The 11,826-nt window shown below is 37.8% G+C and overlaps 1 protein-coding gene across 1 annotated transcript in view; it reads right to left on the bottom strand.

The window, feature by feature from the left end:
- Positions 1-279: 279 nt before the first annotated feature.
- The window catches only part of Pex13 (peroxisomal biogenesis factor 13), a 31,151-nt gene continuing 19,604 nt past the window's right edge, over positions 280-11,826 (bottom strand). Inside the window, exons 2-4 of the mRNA XM_005385748.2 lie at positions 9,700-10,394; positions 4,397-4,522; positions 280-1,045 (exon numbers count right to left, since the gene is read on the bottom strand). Coding sequence (XP_005385805.1) covers positions 747-1,045; positions 4,397-4,522; positions 9,700-10,394 — 1,120 coding nt within the window. The 3' untranslated portion in view covers positions 280-746. The remainder of the gene's footprint in view (positions 1,046-4,396; positions 4,523-9,699; positions 10,395-11,826) is intronic.

Consider the following 11,826-nt stretch of genomic DNA (forward strand, 5'->3'; position numbering starts at 1 on the left):
TTACTGCTAGAACTGATTATATCAGTAAGTGAAAACTCAAAGGATGTGAGTTTTGGGTGGGAGAAAAAGTGTATTTTTCATATATTCTGATTAATGTAGGATGAAAACTAGTCATATTGTAAAATGAAAGTTACACTCTATCATTCTAGAACCATCTCCTTTGCAATGCTTCTAGTGATCTTTTCAAGATAAAAATTTAAAAATAAAAGATAATAGTATTAACTGTTTGTGGGTGAACACATATTGCTACCTAAAGTAAACCCAACACTGGACATCATATAGATCAGAAAAATTTTATTATTCAGTTTAAGGTTGTAAAAATTTTGCCTGTTTTGCTTGTTCTCATACATATTTGTTTTTGGTTAACTTCTGAGGGTTTCAAGTCAATCTAGAATTTTAAGAAACATTAATGATCCCTTCTGTAGCAAACCATACATTCTATATAGTTCATCAATATTAAATATTACTCTTCCAATAAACCAAGGGATTTAAGTACCATGAAAATGATAGCAATCTCCATAATCTTAAAGCTAGGCGAAACTAATGTCCTCATGGTCCAATACACTGTACATGTGACCAGGTCACTAGGCCAACATACTAATGAATATCTTTAATAATTTCTAGCAGCAAAATGCCTGAAATAGCCAATAACAAATGTTTTTACTAAATTGTATATTAATTTCTTTGTATGAAATTATTTTAAAAGTACTCAAATATTGTTCAGCTGCACACAAACATGAACGATATCAAAGATCTTGTTTATCTCCACTTTTCCCTGTGGAATCAGGTGCACTTGGAAGCTTATTAGTTTCAACAAAAACAGATTCAAAAGCAGCTTCCTGTTCATCCAAAGAGTCAGCAGCCGTAGCTCCTTTAATTAGTGTTGGGTTGGTAAAAGACTGTTGCTGCTTGGAAATTTTACTTGCTTCCATTGTTTTTCTACCTCTTCTTTTACCAAGAATCTTAACATAATTTGCAGGTATAAGTCCTGTTGTCTGACCATCAAGACTAGCCAGAAGCCAACCACGAACTTTGGGTTGTTGTTCTGATGGGAGGAAAAGAAAAGATAGCCTTGTGATTATAACACACTTTGGAGGTCCATCAGAATATTAATGATCAAATACATTATGTAAAATCTGTTACTTTAATAAAATACATGAACAAATAGACATGCATGCATATTGAAAATCAAACGCTGAGTAGGCTTAACAGTTTTATGTCTGCTGGGCGTGGTGTGATCCCAGTAATTACCCCACTCGCCTGTAATCCCAGTACTCTGGAGGGAGGCTGGGGCAAGAAGATCACTGTGAGTCTGAGGCTAGCCTGGGTTACATAGTGCGTTCAAGGCCAGACTGAACTACATGGCAAAACTGTCTCAAAAACACAAACAAACAAACAAACAAACCCCCAAAACCAAACCCCAAACCAAACCCCAGAAACAGTTCTATGTCTTTTTTTTTTTTTTTTTTTTTAAAAGAGGTAAGTCTTGCTCTGTTGCCCAGAATGGTCTTGAATTCCTGAGCTCAGGCGGTCATCCTGCCTTGGCTTCTCGAGTAGCTAGGATTACAGGTAGATACCATGGAGCCTGGCTTCAGATCCATTCTGATAATTTATATTTTTTATTTCTTTCTACCCTGAAGAACATAAAGTTTGTATCAGTTGGTCCATTCATTTGGTATGGAGATTAGTCCGTCATAAACTGAAAATTAGTATCACTGTTTCATATTTTAAATTGGAATCTAAGAAATGGCCATTTCATTCCTTCTCAATAATAAGTCGGGGCAAGTATAGAAGACACATGTAATCTTTTTGTTTTAAAGAGATATGGTCTTATTATATTGTGCAGGCTGGTCCTGAGCTTCTGTGGTAAAGCAATGCCTCTTGCCTGCTTCAGTCACCATGTAGCTGGTATCACAGGCACACCACCACAGACGGCTTTTAAATAAATTAATTAAAGGGGCTGGGGATTTAGCTCAGCGGCAAAAGCGCCTGCCTGGCAAGCGCAAGGTCGTGAGTTCGGTTCCTGGTACCGGAGAAACGCCCCCCCCCAAAAAAAATTAATTAAAAAAAATATATATATATTTTAAGGATAAAGGAGTCAGTCAATATGCAATCAGTTTGTGTGTGTGTGTGTGTGTGTGTGTGTGTGTGTGTGTGTGTGTGTTACTGGTCATTGAACCCAGGGCCTTCACACTGGGCTATATCCCCAAACTTTCACCTCTCAAGAGTGCTAGGACTATAGGCATGCGCTATTATGCCTGACACAGTCAGTTTTCTTTACGTACTTGGTCAAAATATAAAATTCATTTCCTATGATTGTAAGAAATAATCTTGGAGATAATTAACATTAATTTTAATTCAAGATGGGCAAAATCTTTATTTTTTTTTTTTGGTACTGCGAATGAACTCAGGACCTTGCGCTTGCCAGGCAGGCACTTGTGCCGCTGAGCTATAGCCCCGGCCAAGATGGGCAAAATCTTGAAGACTCCAGTAATCTCTATCTATAACACAAAGTTTTACTTAAAGGCAATACTCTAAGCCTAAAGTAAGAAAATTATTTAGTAATAGTTCTATATTCAACTGTATATGGCATTTCCCCATCTATTTTATCCTTATCTTTAAAAAACTGCTAAACTATTCCAATTTTGGGCCAACATTTTAAATTAGGCATAAGACTCTTAATACTTAATAAGACTCTTATACTTAAGTTAGACAAATTAATCATGTCTGCAGCTCATTTTGTTCTAAATGTTCAAACATACTTTCCTCATGCAAAGGAGGACAGCAAAGAAGTAAAGCCAAGGTGCTAAGCGGCACTCTTAGTTGAAGACTGATGAGACATAAATTTTGTTCTGAATTACAATGTAGCTGAAAGAAACCCTACTTTGCTTTATCCTTTTTTTTATTTTTTAATTTTTTGTTTGTTTGAGATAGGGTCTCACTATGAAGTTGAACTAATTATGTAAGCCAGGCTGGCCTTGATTGTCTTGCCTCAGTCTCCCAAGTGCTGGGATCACAGCCATGCGTCACCACGCCTGGCTTTGGCTTTATCCTTTATTTAGATTAACTGGAAATAATTACCAGTGTTGTTCCTGTCTCTCCAACAAACCTTAAAAATAAACCATTCTTTTAAGATCCAAAACAGTAAATTTCTGTATTCATTATTGTATCTGTATTCACAAATACAATACCTAGAAGTCATGGTTCTATACATAAAAGAATAAGGCAGAATTTTAGTAATGTGCTCCAAACTTTTCAAATGACTCAAGGTATTTTTGTGCTGTGTAAAAAGTGACTAAAACCAGTAAGTGGTTAAAGCTTCCATTAGCCGCTATCCCCATGGAAAAGCTAGCCAAAGTGATCAAAAGCACAGGCTCTGGAGTTAAACGAACCAGTTGTACTGTATCTTAGCTCTGTGAAGCTGGACAACTTACCCTAAGTCTGTTTCCCTAATGTGCAAAATGGGAGTAGGACAACAAAATGTGGCTCTCTGCAGTGACAGTGTATCTCCACAAACACATCAAACTTTATTTATTTATTTATTTATTTTTTGTCTTTTTGAAACAGGATCTCGTTATGCAGTTAAAGCTGGCCTTGAGCTTACTTTGTAGCCCAGGGTGGTTCTGAACTTGCAACGACCCTCCTGCCTCAGCCTCCTGAATGCTGGGATTACAGGCATATGCCACAATGCCTTGCGCAACACACAAAACTTTAAAAAACAAAAACCAGTCGGGTGTGGTGGCACACACCTGTAATCTCAGCACTTGGGAGGCTGAGGCAGCAGGATCGCTGTGAATTTGAGGACTGCCTGGGCTACAAACTGAGTTCAAGACCAGCTGGAACTACACATAGCAAAACCCTGTCTCAGACAAGAAACCAAAAAACCCCAACCCAAAACTCCTCTAAAACTTGTTATCCTTGCAGGGGAAAGATGAAGGGAAAGGTCATTTTGTGTGGAGCCATTAAAAACTGCTACTAGTGACCTGGTCCCAAAATAAACCTGAGAGGTACATAAATTTCTAGAGTTTCCTAATACTTCATGACAATAGTTCTTAAAGTACGATGGTGTTTTCTGTAACTGATACTCAATAATTCCTTTGGATTTGTTACATTTGTACTTCATGTTTTTGTGTGGGGATCCGCAGAGTGTGGAATTCAAGTGTGTTGAGTTCAGAAGAGACTACGTAGAGCTTCTCCTTATCTCAGCAAAGTATTACTGAAATTATTCTCTTGGGCCTTCTCTGACTGCCTTAGATTTGGAAAATCTAAACTGACGTAGTATAGCAATTCTAGTAACTACCTCAATATTAGCAATGAAAAGATACTTTGTTGCAGTTTTTAATATTAAAAATTTACAAATATTAGAGATGATTTCAACTTATTCATAATTTATTACCTTTGAGAGCTAAGTTTAGCATATCACCAGCACGGAACGAAATTTCTTCTTCAGACGCTGCAGCAAAATCATATTCTGCTCTAGCAACCACGTGGTCATCCTCACCACTTGCCCAGTTGGTGTGGTCTATATGCCAAAGTAAGGATTAAGATGAGGTTAGTAAGCTTGAAAAAGAAAAAAGCAGATATTTCCCTAGTTATTGCCTATATATTAGATATATTTACCTGCCAGGAGAAAAGTCTTCCCCTTTTACTAAGTGAATCATTATTGAAATAAATCCTATAATCAACACTATGTTAAGTAAACATGTTTATTATAACTCTTAATGAACCTTTTCCTTTTAAGGTCCAAATGCCTGTCTTGTCTTGTCTTGTCTTGTTTTGTCTTCTCTTCTCACCTCCCCTCCCCTCCCCTTCCTTTCCCTCCCCTCCCCTTCCTTCTCTTCTCTTTCTCCCTCCCTCCTCCTTCATTCTTTTCTTTTCTCTTTTCTTTATTTCTCTTTCTAGACAGAGTCTTGCTATGTAGTACAGGCTGGCCTTGAGCTCACTTTGTAGCCCAGGCTGGCCTTGAACTCATAGTGATCCTGCTGCCTCAGCCTTGAGTGCTGGGATTACAGGTGTGCACTTCCCTTGCCAGCTGTTCTCTTACTTTAAATCAAGGACTGACAAATTTTTCCGTTAAGGGTTAGGTAGTAAGTACTCTTGTCTTTGCAGGGCAAGAGGCAAAATAAAGTATAATATGTGGCTACTTATATACTGAGAGAAAAGGAAGTTCCATACATTTTTTGACACAATTAAAAATGTAATAAGAGTTCTTTTTTGACAATAGAGTTCTACTAAGAAGAATGGAGTAGTCTTATAAAGTATGAACTAGCAGTATCAAAGGCAAACTTTACTTACTCATATATAGGGTTACAGAGCATGATGTTTCATTTAATTCAGGCTCAACTGCAAACATTCATTTGTTAATACTAAGTTGTAATGAGATTTGAGGTACTTCATTTTTGAAGATGTCATTTCACACAAATACATCCTGCTAACTCCTGGTATCAATTCAGGAGCTTGTGGGGTTTTTTTTTGTTTTGTTTTTTGTTTTGTCTTTCTGAGACAGAGTCTCACTGTGCAGTTCCGGCTGGCCTTGAGCTCACTTTCTAGGCCAGGCTGGTCTCAAATTCGCAACGATCCTCCTGCCTCAGCCTCCTGAGTGCTGGGATTACAGGCATGCGCCACCATGCCTGGCTAGCTTGTGGTTTTAATTATGCATATTTGTAGTTTTAACTAAGCATATTTATTTACTGCTTGGGATATTAATGGACTAGAATATAATTCAGTCAAATTCTTCTTTTGATTTTGCTTTCTTTTTACCATATCATTATATTGCAAATTAATCACTTCTAAATGAAGATTATATGGAAGGTCCTTAATTGCACAGATAAATGGATTCTGAAATATGGAAATTTCCTTTACATTTGTGTGGAGGTCCAAAAACTACTTCTGGAACTGTAGTTTGAACTCAGAAAACTTATTTGCTGCAAAGGTAGGAGTAGAAATCTTGAGTTAAAGCAGCGTGACAGTGCTTGTGATTTATTAAGCAATATAACTGTTGTCAAAATAACTTTACTCCAAGATAAATAGTGCATATAAGTACTGTTCTGTTTTATGGTTTTAGGTTAAATTTGTTATGAATATTATCAAGTCTGTAGCAAAAGCTGATTTCCAAAGCTATTATGTGTTAAGTGCTTAATAATAGTGATTGAGGGTGATTCCATTAATAAAATTTCAATCTTTGCCTCAATTTCAAAAAAATAAAACCCAACCTTTGTCAAACCACTCATCTGCTGTGTGGTAGGTATAAAGTATAATATGTGGCTACAGGTAGGGACAATTTATATTTGACAAAAACTCACATAATGGTTGTATCATAGGAATAAATGATGTTTACCTTTGATATTATTGGCTCAGTAATAACTGATAAATTCAAATATTTTCTACAATGCCCCTGCTAATGACTAAAGCAATGACTAACCCTAGACTGAACTGCCTCCTCAGACAGCCAAGCAGAACCAGTACCTGCTGGATCATCGTGAGCCAAGGAAAGTCACTCAGATAATCTGCCTTGTATTTATGGTCCTTTTAAAAAAAAAAAACAGTTCTGGAGATTGTGGCTCTGCTCATACTAGGCAAGTGCTCTACCACTGAGCTAAACTCCCTACCCATCATTTACCTTGTTTTAACTTGTCTCTGTTATTCCATTGCTGTACTCTTTAAGAAACTGTCTTACTAAAACCCAAATAGTCTTAACTTACTTTCTCTGGACATATTTCTTTGGTTGTTGGAATCATTTTTGTTGACTGGCTAACAAAGAAATCTTTTAGAAATTTATTTTGGTTTCAGTTTCATTCCTATGCTATTTTTTTGAGATGGGCTCACTATGTAGCTTAGGCTGGCCTTGAACTTGTGGTGATTCTCCTGCCTCAGTTTCTCAAGTGCTGGGATGACAGGCACAAGCCACCACACCTGCAAGCTAGTCTTGAATTTGGCAATCTTCCTGCTTCAGCCCTGAGTGCTAGGTTTACAGGTGTGTGCCACCATGCCTGGGTCTCATTTTCTGTTTTATACTGGTAAGGAAATTTGCTGTGATGAGGTTTTCATTTTTAAATTATCTTTTTTTTTCCATTAAAAAATTTAAAAAACTTTTTGTGTTGGTTTTCTGAGAACAGTGCTCAGTCTGATGATGCTGCTGTATATTACACTCGTTTAAATAGCTGTAGTGTCATGGAGTAATAAATACAATGCTTTGCCATCTGATTCAGTAACAAACTAATCCATACTATACTGTGCTTTAAAAGGATGTTATGTAAAGAATACTTTTCTTTCTTGGAGTGCCATGTACACACAATAAAAAATTATGGTATAACAATGTATGCACCACTGTGGAGCTTTGTACCATGCAGACCATCAAGTGTGATGTAATGAAGAGTCCTGCACGGCCTCTGCAAACCATTCAACTCTTACTGTACCAAAGCAGCCACAAAAAACAGGCAAGTGAATGAGTGTGGCTATGTTCTAGGAAAACTTTACTGATAATGATTTTCACCTGTCAAAAGTTTTTCTGATTTTTAAGATTAAAAATATTCTCAGATCTAATTTCTTAAAATGACAACGCAAAATAAAAAGCTGAAAACCACCTTGACCAACTATTCTTTGTCCCCCTCCTTCATTCTCCGCACATCTTCTGACTTTGCTTGGCTCTTATCCGTTCAGAAGTTTCTTCTCTTCTATTCCACCAAAGTTACTGGCGCTTGGCGAGCTCCAGTTGCCAATTGAAGATCTTTTTTTCAGTTCTAGGTCTTACGTTGTGTCACTCATCATTCTCCTTTTAAGGTTCTCTCCCCATCTTTACCTCTTAATGCAGCAATAGTGTTGTTCGACTTCTGTTCTTGGTGATTCCCATCTTAAGCTCTCTTTTCTCTATTCTCTACCACAGCAATATAACCCACCACTTCAACTGTCACTTTTAAGTGAGTGAATCATACATCATTTTTCACTCCTCTCCTAAGATTCTGTTTTGCTCTTTACTTTTGTGGTACTGAGGATTAAATCCAGGCATGCTCTGGTGAGCTACATCCTGTCTCTTTTTAAAAAAAAATTGTTTTGAGACAGGGTCTAAGTTGTCCAGGCAGGACTTGAACTTGAAATCCTCCTGCCTCAGCCTCCTTAAGTGCTGGAATCACAGATTGTGCACCACTGCACCTGGGCTCTGCTCTGCCTTTTACATTCTTTCCTAAACTTTCTCAAGCTCCATTTAAATGTCCCACTGGCACATCAAACTCAGAATGACACAAATCACTTTTTACTTCCCTCTCCATCCCCTGCTACTCTCAACTTGGCTCCAGCCATGCTGGTTGTCTTCCTGTTCACATGACATGCTAGGCAGACAGGCACTTAAATACCTGTGTAATTCTGCTGTTCCCTGTGCCTCCAAACACTTTTCTCTCAAGCAGCTGCAGGGCTTACTCCCTCATCCCCTTCCCGTCTGTGCATAGCACTGCAACCCGTGCCTCCTCCTAGCATCTCCAACGTTCTTCCCTGCTTTGCTTTTTTCTTCTTATAGCAAATTGCCTTCTGACTTCATACACAGTTTACTTTTCTTTAAAACTGTCTCCCACCATTAGACTGCCACAGGGCAGGATTTTAAAATTCTGTTTTATTCTCCACTATATCCCTAACTCTTAGAGCACTGTACGTAGCATGTATTAGACACTGAACACTGGTTGAATTAATGAATAAAATATCCTTTTATTACCCCAAACTTAAAAGCTAAGGGCATTTTGATTCCTTTTTCCCCATAGGACAAGTGCTGAACAAACGTCCTTTTTCCCATATTTGTTCAAGTGGCTCCACCTGCCTGACAGTTTCCTCCTTTCCTCATGGGCCTAGACGTTCTAATCAGGGCCTCATGCGTGCTGGGCAGTCAGTGTGCTACACTGAGCTACATCCTCAGCCCCCTTTTTTTCTGACGAACTGTTCCTCTTTTCCAAAAACCTAACTTGGATGCCAATTTCTCCCTGGACACTATGGCCAGGAGGAATGTGACCCCTACTATTCTAGCTCTGCAGCAGCCGCCAATGGCTTGGGGTTTCTGGTTCCATCTTATCAAAGATGTGAATTTGGACAAGTGAATGAACCTCACAGGATGAACCTCAGTTTCCTTGTAAAAGTGAGGCTGATTCTTACCTCTCTGGGTTGTTGAAACAATTACAGAAGATTAAAATACACAAGATATCCAGCACATTGTACTGCAACAAAGAAAGGCTTAAAAAACCTTACGTCTCTTCCCAACTGTAATAATCCTTACTAGTCTTTCTGCTTCTTTTTTTTTTGGTGCTCGGAATCGAACTCATGACCTTACACTTGCCAGGCAGGCACTGTGCTGCTGAGCTATCTCCCCTGCCCCTGCCTCATTTTAATTACCCATATATTGTATGTGTCTTAACTACTTCCTCCCAATAAACTTTAGAAAAATAGGGATTATCCCCTATATGTATATCTTTGTATCCTCCATAGTACCAAATTCAGTACATGGTAGACAGTAGTTAGGTAATGTGTACAGTTAAACTGAACCAATACTACATAAATCAGCAAGCTTGTCTTTGTTACATTCTCTTCTCCTCGTTCTAAGTGCTTAACAAAATAAAACTAAAGATAGTAAATAAAAATGAGTACAAAAGATGCTAATTTAACAAATCCATTTTGAAATTTCAAGTTGTTACATGGCTTCAGAACTAGTTCTGCTCTTCTTACCTGTTACTTCATCACTGTAAGTAGACAGCAGTTTCCAGATGAGATAAGGACCACCGAGGATGACAGCAAAGAACAAGAATATTGGCCAAGATTTCGCCGAGTTAGCTGCTTGGTCCTCCGCACCAAGGCAAGCCACAGTTCCTTCACTTTCTGCCCACAGGTCCTCATTCTCAGAGCCTCTTCTTAAACCCATCATCTGTTGTAATCGTCTGTAAAGGTATCTTATAGTCCTAACTAATGCAAAAGCTGAAAATACCTTTGTAAAGTGTATTTTTAGTCGGGAAAAGTGATTTGCTACATCCAGCACAGCCCTGAAACTGTTATAGACAGCTGAAAAGGTAGCATCCATCATCATACTGACAGAGGCAAATGCATGCACAATGCTTTCAATGGACTGAAATGCACCTCTGCTGCTTTCTTCAGCTTGCTGAACAAATCTGCTAGGTGGAAGATCATCTACACGGAGGCGGTTATAGCCCAAACCATTATATCCATAACTATAAGGGCTATAGCTTCCGTAAAATGAATTTCCATAGGTGCCATATCCAGAAGAAAATGAACTGTAAGCAGGTCTGAAAGTGTTCAAATTGCTGCTTCCTGTTTGCTGTGATGGCCTTGGAAGAATAGGTGGGGGCACTCTGGTAAGTGTCGGCTGTCCAGGTCTTGTCAATAAAGTAGGGCCCAAGTCAGCAGATCTAAAACAGAACAACACAAAATTCAAAATAGTCATTTAAGTAGACAATAAATTAAATATCTATTATATGTCTACTGTTATGTTTTAGGAGTAGTTACTCCACGTCTGTGATTCTGCTTTCACGGTTTCAGTTACTCATAGCCAGCTGTTACCAGAGTAGAGTAAGACATTTTGAAAGAGACCACAGTCATATTACAGTATGTGGTTATGTTTTTAATTATGTGTTACTGTTGCTTACTCTTACTATGTTTAATTTATAAGTTCAAGTTTATCATAGGTAGTATGTAGGAAAAAATGGTTGACAATGGAGCTTGGTACTATGAGTGGTTTCAGGCATTCACTGTGGTTTTGCAATGTATCTTCCATGGTTAAGAAGAGGACTGATTGAGGATTAGTCTCCCAATCAAGGACTTCGACACTGACTGTTAAGATAAACTGAGTAAGGTAAAGTAGCTGATAAAACTGCTATTCTGTTTACTTGTGCTGGCATTATTTAATATTATATTCAAGCTATAGTTTCCCTTTAAAGACACTTATTCATTGTCAAAGGATTAATTACAACTATTTGTCCATCCCTAAACCTAAGTAGTCCTCTTTATTAGTTTTATAATTAAGTTTGAATATCTAAAAACACAAGTCCTGCCACATTGCTCTTCAAATTCAACAGCTTTGGCTAGTTAGGCCTTTGTATTTCTGTATTAATGTTGTGACCAGAGCTTGGAGCTCTACATCTCTGCAGCCCCAGCTCCCCTAAAAAGCTCATGGCAACTCTGTCTGGGATTACACTCAATCTATAGGTTAATTTGAGATAAATTAATATATTTATACTATTAAGTGTTTCAATCCACAAATAAAATAAATGATCTATTATTGAGGTTTTTAAAAGATTTTTCTGAATAAGGCTTAAAAAATAATTCACTAAGTCTCAATAACGTCATGTGCTACTGTGCGGCGGCGTGGCAGCACAACGCCAAGAAGTGCGTCACTGCCGAGAGGTGAGGGCAGCAGGCTCCCTTGCTTCATCTCTGACGTCAAAGGAGTTTCCAGCATGGAACCAGGAATGCTGTGCTTGCTGCAGGTCTACTATAAATTTAGTAGTTATTTTTATTACTAATTACTAAGTTTTTACCATGAACGAACGCTGAACTTTATTAAATGATCTCATCATCTGTCAAGATGACGTATTTCTCTTTTATTCTCCTAATATAGTGATTTACATTAATTTTCAAAGGTTAAAGTTACCCTATATTCCTGAAGTAAAACCAAGTACGTCATGATTTGGATTTGGCTCCCCAGTATTTTGTTGATTTCTTTTTTGGGGGGTTCATTTATGTTCATGTGTGAGAATACCCTGTAATTTTCTTTTATTGTAATGTCTGTCCAATTTGGGTATCATAGTTATAATGGAATCTTTATTTTTTATTTATTTATTT

Source organism: Chinchilla lanigera, unplaced genomic scaffold, assembly GCF_000276665.1.
Source record: "Chinchilla lanigera isolate Chin_1 unplaced genomic scaffold, ChiLan1.0 scaffold00023, whole genome shotgun sequence".
NCBI classification, from domain to species: Eukaryota; Metazoa; Chordata; class Mammalia; order Rodentia; family Chinchillidae; genus Chinchilla; species Chinchilla lanigera.